Source organism: Homarus americanus, unplaced genomic scaffold (genome assembly GCF_018991925.1).
Source record: "Homarus americanus isolate GMGI-L3 unplaced genomic scaffold, GMGI_Hamer_2.0 scaffold22960, whole genome shotgun sequence".
Lineage (NCBI taxonomy): Eukaryota > Metazoa > Arthropoda > Malacostraca > Decapoda > Nephropidae > Homarus > Homarus americanus.
The window spans coordinates 169,464-182,530 of record NW_024717471.1 but is presented as its reverse complement, the minus strand read 5'-3'; the positions used below and the strand labels follow the sequence as shown (position 1 = coordinate 182,530).

Below are 13,067 nucleotides of genomic sequence, written 5' to 3'. Positions count from 1 at the left end.
AACAGTAGCTACTCAAGACACACCAATTCACTGATACGATACAAGTTTAATAGCGACACGGGGTTCCTCAAGGTGTTAAGCTACGACCAGAAGCATTAACCCACCAGTGAGAACGAACACCTCTCAGGACACAGACCACGTGTAAACATTAACGTTATCAAGACGCAACAAAGATGGCGAATAATAACAAGAATACCTTTGTTACAAGAAAGCCTTTGATCTAAGAATGGATTTTTACATGTTTAAAAGTTAATACTGATAACAACGAACCGTCAGTGTAGTTACAGTATATCCACTTTATAATACTGTCTAGCGGTTATCAGGAGACAAGTAAGGGCATCAGGTGGGGGGGGGTCAAAGGTCATAGTTATGCAATATTTCAAATAATTTACACACACCTGAAGTACTTGCAAACGGTGAAAGAATTATTGCGTCTCACGGCCGTTAATCACACGAGAGAGAGAGAGAGAGAGAGAGAGAGAGAGATAAAAAATTCTATCCCAGCACAGGAAAGCCGTAGACACCAATAAAAAAAAGAGAGAATAAGAGATAAAAAGAGATGAGATAGAATATATATAGATAGAAGATAAAAAAGACAAAGAAACTCAAAACTTTCACCAAATAAATAACGATCTTTAGGATATGACACGAGCAAACTTTTTTTTTTCCAGGCAGCCATCCACGACTAAAGTAATGCTGCTAGCTTAACCAATACGGGGATGAAAGTTTCTAAAATGTATTAAACTCAATCTTCCAAAGTTACGTTTTCATGGCAAATGGTGAAAGTTTAAAAAAAAAAATATCCGTATAATATTTCCCTTTAAAAATTTCTACAGGGTGAAAGTGATAGATTGAACTGATGTGGATATTTTTAAGTGGTGTGGTGTGGTTTTATTGAACTTCTGTGGATATATTGAACTTCTGTGGATATATTGAACTGCTGTGGATATACTTTGAACTGGTGTGGATATATGAGTGGGTTTGCATGACCAGTAGTAGGTATTAGGCAGCTACCAAACAGGGAGGTACTACCGCCTGGGAAGATATTGGAAGCATAATGTATTGTCTAATGGTAGACCCTGCTGCTATATGGCATCACGAAAATTGTGACCAAGTCCCAGGTTGCTGATCTGACTTTCTGCCTCATTTACACACAATTGCAGGGTCTCAATTGTTTCTCTTACAATTGACAACACAACATACATACTGTATATTGTTTCTCACTCTTGATATTTTTTCATTTTTGCATTTCTTTATGGTTCTTTATTATTATTATTATTTTTTTTTATTATAAATTTTACTAATCTGAATTATTATTACTGTATTACTATTATTATTATTATTATTATTATTATTATTATTATTATTATTATTATTATTATTATTACATTTTCGGCCCCCAGGCCCCGATGTGGGTCAGTGACCTGTACCCGGGTGGGCTAATCCCCGTAAAAAAAAATAAATAAAAAAAATCCTATAGACCGGTCTGGGGTTGACTGGGGGTGGGTAGGGGGTGAGTGGGTGTGGCCCCCTCAGTGCCAACTTAAGCACTCTCTCCCTCCCCGCCACTCACCAAGGCATTTTGTCTGGCACTCCCCACCACAATCACACCCTCTCTCGTCTGGCACTCCCCACCACAATCACACCCTCTCTCGTCTGGCACTCCCCACCACAACCACACCCTCTCTCGTCTGGCACTCCCCATCAATCACCTCAGTGCCAGGAAGTGCCATTTGCCACTACCCCAATATATTTATACCAACACAAACATAAATAACCATCAATCATCCCCAACCAACCCCTCCCCCATACCCACTACCCCATCCCCCCACACTGTCTGCTGACCTAGTTTACTTCCCGTCGATGAAATGAAACGGAAAGACTTGCCGCCCCCTCTCCCCACCCCACCCCTACCCCTCCCTTGCATGACAAAACATTACCCCCAGTGCGTGTGTATATGTAACTGTCTAGGTCAGCCCCCCAGCCCTGCGTGTATCCAGACCCCGCCCACGCAACACGCCCCTTAATCACCAAACCAGGCCCCTCTACACACACAGGTCAATGGGGACGAAGAGAAAGAGGTGTTTTCTAAGGTAATGTCTCGGGTCGTCTTGGGTCATTTGTTCCGACTGTCTAGATGTAATTTTAAAAGTTTCCTCCATCTCGTTGTAAACAAACCTGCGAGGGAGTGTTTAGTCCTTAGAATATGGGGTTTGGGGTGGGGGGGGGAAGAGGGTAGGGTGGGGAGAGTTGGGAGGGGGGAGGGGGGAGGGAAGAGAGGGGGGGAGAGAAGGGAGGAGAGGGGGAAGAGAGGTAAGGGAGGAGGGGGAGGAGAGTAGGAGGAGTAAGGAGGGGGGAGTAGGAGGGAGAGTGAGGAGGGAGGAAGAATAAGGAAGGTAGGGAAGGAGAGTAGAGATTGGTAGGAAGGAGAGTAGGGAGGGAGAAAGGGGGGTGGGAGGAAGGAATGAAAGTGGGGAAGGAGATGGAGAGGTATATAGTGGTATGATTACGCAATAACCTTCCTTCCTTATTACAAGCAGACATGACTCAGCAAGAACACACACACACACACACACACACACACACACACACACACACACACACACACACACACACAATGAATGAATGACTCGGCTCAGCGATAACCAGACAGACAGAGAATGATCGACTCAGCGAAACAGACAGACAGGAGATTTGAAGTCGTCATATGAAAGGATCCTCGAGTAGACAGTCCTCCTCGTCCCTACACATTAGCCAGGACTGATAATGACTGACGAGGCTAATAACACATCACTATAAACGCCTGATGAACCCACGACTAATAATAATAATCAAAACATGGGGGGCAGGCAGGTGGAGGGGGCACAGAGGAGGTGTAAAACAAGTCGAGACGAGGCAGCGAGACGAGCTGAGACGAGGCAGTGAGACGCTGAGACAGCAAGACGAGCCGCAGCAAGACGAGCCGAGACGAGGCAGCAAGACGAGCCGAGACGAGGCAGCAAAACCAAACAAGATGAGACAGCAAGTGGAGGCGAGGCAACACTACGATGCAAGAACTGAGAAGAGGGACTTTGTGGTGTAATTCTTCTCGTCCTGCTGTGAACCGAGAGTGAAATAAGAAAACGAGGAGATTGGAGTAGATTAGCCAGATTAGGGGGAGGGAGAGGAGGGTAGGGAGAGGAGGGGTGGGGGAGGAGGGGTGGGGGAGGGGAAAGAAAGAAGGATAAGGAAATCAGACGATCAATAATGCAAGTGAAGCCTCAACTCCCTCCCCTAGGAACAGATTGCACCCCAGTCACCCTCACACCCCTTTTCTACTCCTTTCCTCTCCCCTCCACCTCCTCCTTCCAACCCCTCCCTTACCCCCCTCCCCCAATCACCAGTATGTGTCACCACTCATTCACAAACTCCTAGAACCGATCCTGACACAATGACATAACCCGGATGCACCCATTCTTAATTATTCATTTCCTTTTGTATGACTCGGAAATAATAAACGAGAGAGACAAAGAAAGTTAAAAGGAGATAGAGAATTAAAGAGAGCAAGAGAGTTAGAGAGTGAGTTAAAAAGTTAAAAGTGAAGTTATTAATAGAAATAGGGTGAGGCTGGTAAGGTAACTCAGGTGCTAAGACTTGGCAGGTAATGAAAGGTGAGGGAAACAGGTGAGAGCAGAAGGAGTCATGAGCGAAGAGGCAAGTGGGGGAGATGTGAGGCAAGGTATGAGGCAAGTGGTGAGATATGAAGCAAGGGGTTAACATGAGAAGCGAGTGGTCAAATGAGGCAAATGACAGGAAGCAAATACAGTACAATTGAGTGAAAGTGACCGGAGACGTGACAGTGACAAGAGACGTGACAGTATCATACATACAGTCCTTCTCACATCAGCTACTCTACTCATACAAAACTCCAACTCATTTCCTCACGAGACAAGAATAGATTGTCCGTTTAAATGTCTATAACACACACACACACACACACACACACACACACACACACGAGCCAGCCAACTTAAAAACAAACATACCCAGAGACAAGAATCAAAACATACCATCCAAATATAAACTAATCTAACACTGCACACTTTTCATTTCAATAAAAGATTTAAAATATTCAATATCCTCAAACTTAAAAAAAATAATAATAATTTCTCAAAAGATTATCAAAAATATTGCGTCACATTTCTATTCTTAGTTCAAAAGATAATAATAAAAATAACTCCACGACCTCTGACAAAACACTGATTCTAGACATGGCACTCAAAGACCTAGACGATGTGGGGAGACAAATGAACATACAGTCAAAAATTAACCCATTGGCCTTTCCCTCTGAACCACCAAGATCCAGACTCACGAATCCGAAGCATTTACGGTATTGAATAATGTCTCGGTCTACTGCTTCGGGTTCACGAGTTTGAATTTTCTCGGGGGTTCGGGAGAGGGAAAGGTGAATGGATTTTATAGTTAGTCGACTGTAAAATAAGATGGTTTAACTTCCTCTCCTCACCTTACCTCACCAGACATAACCAATGGAAAATACGAAGGAAAAAAAAAAGAGGGAGAAGAATTACAAAAGAAAAACATCAGTCGAGAACCTATCATGTATTAGCCTGACGAGAGAGTGAGTCCATCTGGAGGCACTTAATGATTCAGAGTCCAACAAGAGTCCACGTACTCAAAAGACTCTTAAAACAAATAGCCCTTGGTGTAAATTAGAACACACCTGAATAATTGACCTCTCACACGCACACACGACCAAGTGAGCGTATCTAGTTAAGGTTAGATTGTCTAGGCATAATTTGGATACTATTTGTGTATGTGTGCGTGTCTGTGTGTGTGCGTGTCTGTGTGTGTGTGCGTGTCTGTGTGTGTGTGTGTGTGTGTGTGTCGCCAGAGAAGTTTCCAGTCCACGAGGCTTCCCACCACCACCACTGTCTACACAAATTGGATCACCTAAAGCTTTGTCCCACCTCCTCCCCCAGCTTATTTCACCTGATGAATCCCCACCAGCTTATCTCACCTCGATTCCCCCCTCCCCAGCTTATCTCGCCTGAAGATTTGCACCACTCGACTCCCAGCTTATTCCACCTGCATAATCCCACTCCCCAGCTTATTTCAACTTAAGATTACTCAACCTAACCTAATCTTGAGGTGATTCCACAAGTTATGAGATTAAATAGACCACGAAATGTATTTATATTTCTCCCAAACAAACAGGAGAACACACACACACACACACACACACACACACACACACACACACACACACACACACACACACACACACACACACCTCAGAGAGAACTGTTGTTGTAAGACTTGAGAGATGAATACTGAGTGGTGGGAATGACCTGCTCTGGATGACGAGGTGGTGGTAGTGGTGGTGGTAGTTGTAGTGTGGTGGTGGTGTGGTGGTAGTGGTGTGGTGGGATTGGGGGGAACATACTGTGGTAGAGTGGAGGTGATAGGACCTGGGTGTGGCGTAAAGTGGTCCATCTGCATTAAGACGAGGCAGTTACATTAGTGGAGTTTCACGTGTGTGCGCTGAGGAGGAGGAGGACGGGAGGAGGGAGTGAGAGGGGATAAGAGGACGGGAGGAGGGGGACTAGGAGGAAGGGGTTCAGAGGGGAGGAAGGAGGAGAGGGGAGGAGGGAGGGAGGGAGGGGGGAGGAGGGAGGAAGGGGAGGGAGGAGGGAGGAGGGGGTTCAGAGGGAGGAGACACAGACAGGGGGGGAGCCATGCGGTAGTCGTCCATAATGCATGAAGGGTGAGGGAGGAGTTACGCCCCACCTAGTACTCAAAAAAAAAGCCCCTTTTACGCTGGCGACAACCCCCCACACCTCAAGTTCCTGTTCGTGATACTACTGGAGGTCACTTGGCTAAAGAACTTCACTACAGAGGCTAGATCGTGTGCTATTTGCCTATACCACCCTATAAAGGATAACATCTGTCGTTCTATACGCTAACATATGCCTCACAACAGTCAACACCTGCTAGGGAATTGTTACTCCCTCTGCGTGAATGGCCATGGCAAAACGATCATCAGGAATGACATCTGTCGTTCTCTAATGACATTTGTATGTGTATATATATATCGACATTTGTTGCCATGATGGGAGGCCATTTGTTCCAACACTGGCCAATATTTATCCTTTGTTGGTGTATGGGGATATATAGCTGGTAGAGGGGGTGGGGGAGGGGAGGAGGAGGCGGGGGAGAGAGGGGGATGAAGGGAGAGGGAAAGAGAAGGGAAGGGGGGAATGGGAGGAAAGAGATGAGGGAGGAAGAGAGGGAAAGGGAGGAAAGAGGAGGGGAAGGGGGGAAGGAGGGGGAAGAGGAGGGAAAGGGAGGAAGGAGGGGGAAGAGGAGGGAAAGGGAGGAAGGAAGGGGAAGAGGAGGGAAAGGGAGGAAAGAGGAGAGGGAAGAGGGGAAACGTGCTGTACTGGATGACCTGTGTGAACTATACGGCGATCTATCTACCTATCACTGAAGCTGGCACCTGTTAATTACTTCCTGACACCTTTCTTAATTACCTAACACTGAAGCTGTCACCTTTCTTCATTACCAACCATGAAAAGTACAACACATTACCTACAATTATTAAACCTGGGGCATTAATTAATCACCTATTACTAAACAAGGTACCTTAATAAATTATGAGACAACTACTACAATGCCGGAACCACATGCAAACGGCCCCCCACACCTGAGCCATTTACCTTGTGTAGTAGTGAACATGAATCTACCTACAGTGGACGTTAATTGCTCCTAACCAGCATCTGTTATTATAATGGAGGGAACATTTACTACTGCTCTGGGCTACACAAACGAGTAATTTACACTACCACACAGGAAATTTTGCCATTACTTTAAAAAACCCAATTAAATACCTCAACTTTCCGATGATTTCCAACAACAACGATAATATAATACTACTACTACTACTAATAATAATAATAACAATGATAAAAACAACAACAGAGCGTAAATAAACTAGGGAGCCTCTTGGTAACTTTTGGGAACCACTGACACAAACAGACTCATGGTAACAAGAAAATGATGTTTTACGCCGCCCGAAGATTTTACGGAGAACAGCTGATAAAAGATAAACACGTTAACGAGGGTTTGGTAATTTTCTCGAGGTTGGAGGATAAGAGGAGGAAGAGATGGAGGAGGAGAAGGTGGAGTAAGGGGAAGGTAGGAGGGGGTTGAAGACAAAGAAGGCGGTAAAAAGGGGGGAAAACGAAGAAGAGAAGGAAGATTAAGTAAGGGAAGAAGGGGAAGACGGAGAGGAGAACGGGAAAGACCAGTAGTAGTAGCAGGAGTGGTGTCGTGTGGGGGCTCGCCTTTGTACTGAACTACGAGAGAGAGAGAGAGAGAGAGAGAGAGAAGGAATGAAAGAATGGAAGGAACAGATCGCCTAATGACGCAACCCTCAGCCAATTCTCCCCCCCCCCCTATTCCTTTCTCCATGGAATAAACAAAAGAACCAGGATGAAAAGAGAAATAAGAACAAAGATAATAACGACAATACCCAAGAGAGAACAACAAAAACAATAACAAAAGAGTAAAGCAAATATGTAAAAATAAAAGTACTTTTTTTTCTCGCCTTTACAATATCACTATACTCGAGCAAGGTGTCAGGGCATGTCATTAGTGCCCAATATCAGGCTCGTGACGTTGAACTTTGACCTTTATAACACCTTAAATACACCTAACGGGAATAATCCACATAGTGGTACCTCTGTAATTAATCTCTCCAGGTGTACACAGATGACACACACACACGAGTACCTTAGCTTATCCACACCTGAAGATTAAATACCCTAACGTTACCTGGGGTTAGGTTAAGTTAAAAATAGATTAGGTTAGGTTAGGTTATCGTTTTCAATTATCAGATGAAATAAGCTGGGGCGTCTAATCTTCAGGTGATCTGTTTAACACACCACCTCGTTGACAGCTAGTATTAGCCAACGGAGATATGAAGATCATCTGATTGATAGAGAGGGGGTGAGGGGGAGGGGGTGAGAGGTGAGGGGAGCCTGGTATACCCAATGGGAGTACCATGGGGAGGGGGGTGGTGGGGGGTCACAGTTGATCAATACCCCGGCGGCCACACAACTCTGCAACCCATCTCTCAAACTAATATACATCTAGACGTCCACGCCTCCTCGCCCCCCCCCCACTAGCCCAACCACCACGCCACTAGGCTCAGCGGTAGGAGACAACAACAACAACAACAACTCACAAGATCACATTCGAGTTTCCACATACTTAATCCACATTCATAAACAAGAACATTACCCTTGGATGTTTAGGGTCACTGGGGACGTCCTCATACACCCACTAACTCTCAATAACAAGTAGTACATGTTATCAGTAAGTGGTGGTACAGCTAGGAAGAGTGAGTGAGTGTGTGAGTGAGTGAGTGAGTGAGTGAGTGTGTTTCGTCTAGTATTTTTCCTGGAAGAGGTCAGGTGAGGTGAGTTTTCCCAGCATCCTTCTCTCCTTCACGGCCCTGTCTCCCTCTCCCTCTTCTCTCCCTCTCCTCTCTTCCCACCACACCTCACCTCATTGGTCCCTCCCTGCCACTGATTCAATCGTACCACGTCAAACCTAGCCCCTCCGCACTGTCCCCCTTGATGCACCACACGCACACACACACACACACACACACACACGCACACACACTTTCACCATCTGTCTACACTTAATATCACCGCCGCCACCAACACCCCCCACATGGTCTAGGCACAAACATATGCAGCCCACCAGCGAGTTATTTGACCTTTGTGAAACGAGACCAAGTTGAAGTCTCCCCTATACCCGTACAGCAGTGGCCTGACCTTGTGTGACCTTTAGTTGTCCCGAGAGTGGTGACCTGTGACTCATGCCAACATCCTCCTACAGTATTTTTTTCTCTCCCTTACTGTCACCTCCCCCCCATGTCCCCATTTCTTGTCCTCCTTCCCCTTCCCATCCTTCCTCCTTCCCTCACAGCCTACCTACCTACCCACCTCCACACAAAAATAACCTCATGCTTAGAACTCCAGATTAAACAAACAAAACTCACTCTTCCTCACCTACCTACACACCCGGCACCCCCCCCCATCTCTCTCCTCACACGACCACCCACCTCCCTCACTACACGCGAACCCCTCCACCAGTTCCCCCATCTCAACACCCCCTTCTCACCTCTATTGAACCTTTCTTGATAATTCAAAACAAACATTTCTCCACCACACACACACACAGAACCACACACACACACACACAGAAATCCACACACACATAAATCCACACGTACGTTTCTTTCCACTGCACCAATCATCTCCCTTCCTTCACCCTCCTCTCCTTTCCCCCTTATAGTCACGGGATACCAACATTTCCCCTCTACCCTCCCTCCCTCCCTCCCTAGGCAGTTAAGCTCCCTCCATTGCCTTCATTATTACACTTCCCCTTCCCTCCATTGTTATACTTCCTTCCTCCCTTTCTTTCTTTCCTTCATTAAATTCTTCCTACCTCCACTGTCACAATCCCTCCACCCAGTCACACTCCCTCCCTCCACCGTCACATTCCCTCCCTCCTGTCACATTCCCTCCCTCCTGTCATTCCCTCCCTCCACCGTTCCCTCCCTCACATTCCTCCAGTCATAATCCCTCCCTCCTCCTGGGTTACCTGCAGTATGAGTCACGTTGCTGATTTTCTGAGCAGTGAGCGTTCAAGATATCTGCACCTCCTCCACGGAACACACACACCTCGCGCTTCCTACTTGATGATACACTGTCGCACGCAATTCTCTCTCAACACAAATAGGCCAGCTGTTACGAGACACCCCCCCCTCCTCCTCTTAAAGACTCCAAGCTGGGAAAGGTATTACAGAAAATTTTCATTCATCACTAATCAGAGGCGAAGACAATGGGGGGTTGATTTCCACCCACTAACTCTTACCTCATACTAATCAACCAGACATAAACACAATCATAATGGGTCGTTCATCTCGCCATTAGAAGCACCCCATACAAGTCGATTCAAACTAATCCAGCATACTAATATACCTTAACAATTCGCACTGCACTGATCTTATACCTCGACACGTGCAAGTCAACCCTCTCACACTGCACCTCAGCTGACTGACAACAAGCGTCATACTACACCCTCGACAGCTTCTCGTACTAATATTACCACCACTTACTATACTCACACTTGACACTGACCCTTGAAGCACCACCTTGAAACAAATCACAGTTGTCAGAAGCATCGAGTGAGATGTACGAACGTTAAGGTGAAGCAAGGCGGTCCCCCACCCCCTCCCCTATAAGGCAGGTGAAGGTGAACCCCTACCACTGTTTCTCTCTCCAAATTAGGTTACCTTTCTCGTCTCCCCTTCCCTCTCCCCTCACCATCCGTTCTCTACCTCCCTATGACATCATATTCACCTCCCCAATCTCCCCTCCCCTCCCCACCCTTGTCACACCGAGTTACTGAGTGCTTCTGGACGTAATGTGTCGGCGAAATCCTGATTCGTCACACCCACAACACAAGTTAAATGTGTCTGGCGATAATTGGTACACTTACAACACTCTTCTTTCAACACCTTTAAACTCCGTGTACATTGTTGTTCACACACACACCCTAGCACCAACACCCTAGTAAGCTATCCACACCTACACCCACCTTGAACACCAACACTCATGAAGACACTCCAAAACTCCTTCCGTTAACCTCATTGCACCGTTCATATCTCACACCATGCGACCCACACGCCCCCTGACAGCCTACAGTAACCCACACTCCATAACACCCCCTCCAACCCACACACAGATATCCACATCCATCACACACCTATTTATCCACACACCCATCTATTAATACACACAACACACCCCTTACACCCACAGTCCACACACTCAAGCAACATCCTGCCACACCTTACTTACACCCTTGTACCCGGGCGCACACACACACCTGCCTAGCTTGATGCGCGTCTATACTTGCAGGCAATGTTGACTTAACTTTACCTCCATACCCCCACTCTTACCTGTGCTCGAGAACCACAACGATGACACCTTGTTCATGAACTGCTTGAGGGAACACCTGAGGATTAGACACCCTAACTCATTTCACCCGAAAGATTAGCTAACCATCTTAACGCGACGTGAATAGGGTTAGGTTAGCATTAGGATGGTTAATCTTCAGGTGAAATAAGCGGAGGTGTCTTATTCTTCAGGTGAAAACAATCTGTGGTTATCTACTCTTCAGGTGAGCCATCAGAAGGTGTACCTGCGTCAAGCCACCAAGCTGGGGGGCGGTAGCTAACACCAAACACAGCTCACAGTTTGATAAGTGTTTGGGAGTTTTGTCATAACTTGAAACATCTTGCAACTACCGCACCCACAGCAGGCCCGGGTGGTGGTGCCTTCTGCTTCTTCTTCGTCGTCTTCTTTTTACTGTTGCTCCTTCTCTTCTCCTTCGTCTTCTTCTTACCGATCCTGCTGCTGCTGCTCCTCCTCCTCCTCCTATTCTTCCTATCGATGCTGCTGTTCCTACTCTTCGTCTTCTCCTTCCTCTTCTCCCCCAAAATTAATAACACAACCATCAATACTTCGAATTCAGGTCACAGCTCTATTCAGGACGTCACTAGATCAAGGACAGACATGAGGTCAGCTAGGATCTTCAATACCCAAGCCTCTGGTGTGACGAATAGAACGCACAGTTAAGTATTTATATTATTTCCTCTACTAATCAAAGTTTGTTTACATTTCTCGGGGCTACAACACACCGATAAGTAAACTACCAACATTCCTACAACAATCTCCGGCGACCCAGATGTTTATGACAGTTTACGAGGGTCGATGTTAATCCCCGCAATGTTTACCCGGGGATATATATATATACATTATACTGTATATGTTTGTTTGTCCACCATCACCACGACCCATATCTTCCACTGATCCTATAGCGATTTATCTTTCCAGTAACATCTCGAGATAACACACACACACACACACACACACACACACACACACACACACACACACACACACACACACACACACACACACACACACACACACACACATTCTCAAGCTTACTACCCACAACAACACTAAAAAATACATAAGTGGTTTATTAAAGAGTACAGGTGTAAACATATTAAGACAGGTGAGATGTTTACACCAAGCAGCACCCCGAACATCAACAGAGACACCCCCCCAGCCCCTCCCAGTTGAAGTCAAGGCCGGTGCTATTCCTAGTTACAAATCCGCCCACCAGCAAGCACTAATAATACCTACGTCATGCAGGGGCCAGTAAACTCCAAGGCACTCACGCATATGGTCTGGCTACCTCCTCCTCCTCCAAAGCATTCATATGACCCGACCTCCTACTCCAAGGCACCTTAGTCACTCGTATGACCTGGCTATCTCACCCCCCCCCTCCCCAAAATACCCACTGAAAAACCACCCCCTGTGAGGACTTGGCACCCCCTCTGAGGACTTGACACACCCCACCGAGGACTTGACACCCCCTCTGAGGACTTGACACCCGCAGCAAGGGCCAAGTCCAGCCGGCAGGAGGGAGGAACATTCAATTTGACCGTCGACTCAGGGTAAATGGTGGACCAAGTGCCCAACAAAATGACCCACAAGGAGAGGGATAAAAGGCATTATCCCCCTCCCCCCGACGCGGCCTGACCACCTAGGGGCGAGGGTCCTACCATGGGCCAATAGGACTCTCACCCTTATAAGACGGTATAGCATTATCAAACCCCGATTCTTGAAGGACTACTAGATCAAGGAGCCTCTGGGTGAGTGAATGCATGATGGAACGACGCTCTTTGAACATTTTTTTTAAAGAGTGCATTAGGATTAAGTTGAACACCCCGAGTGAATTATGGGTCAGATGTGAACAACATTTTGAGTGCACGGTAGAATACATTGACTGTGGAGTCGGAGATGAGCGCCATATTGAGTGCACGACAGAATAGTTTGTTGGGGGAAAGACGAACGCCAAATTGAGTGCACGACAGAACCGAGTGCATGATGAAACACCCTCGACTATATATTTTT

General features: G+C 46.4%; 1 protein-coding gene across 1 annotated transcript in view; it reads right to left on the bottom strand.

Annotated features, from left to right (window-relative positions):
- Nucleotides 1–13,067, bottom strand: part of LOC121858887 — a 167,203-nt gene that overhangs the window by 153,444 nt on the left and 692 nt on the right. The window contains exon 2 of the mRNA XM_042355537.1: nucleotides 11,039–11,094. Within this exon, the coding sequence (XP_042211471.1) occupies nucleotides 11,039–11,094 (56 nt within the window). The remainder of the gene's footprint in view (nucleotides 1–11,038; nucleotides 11,095–13,067) is intronic.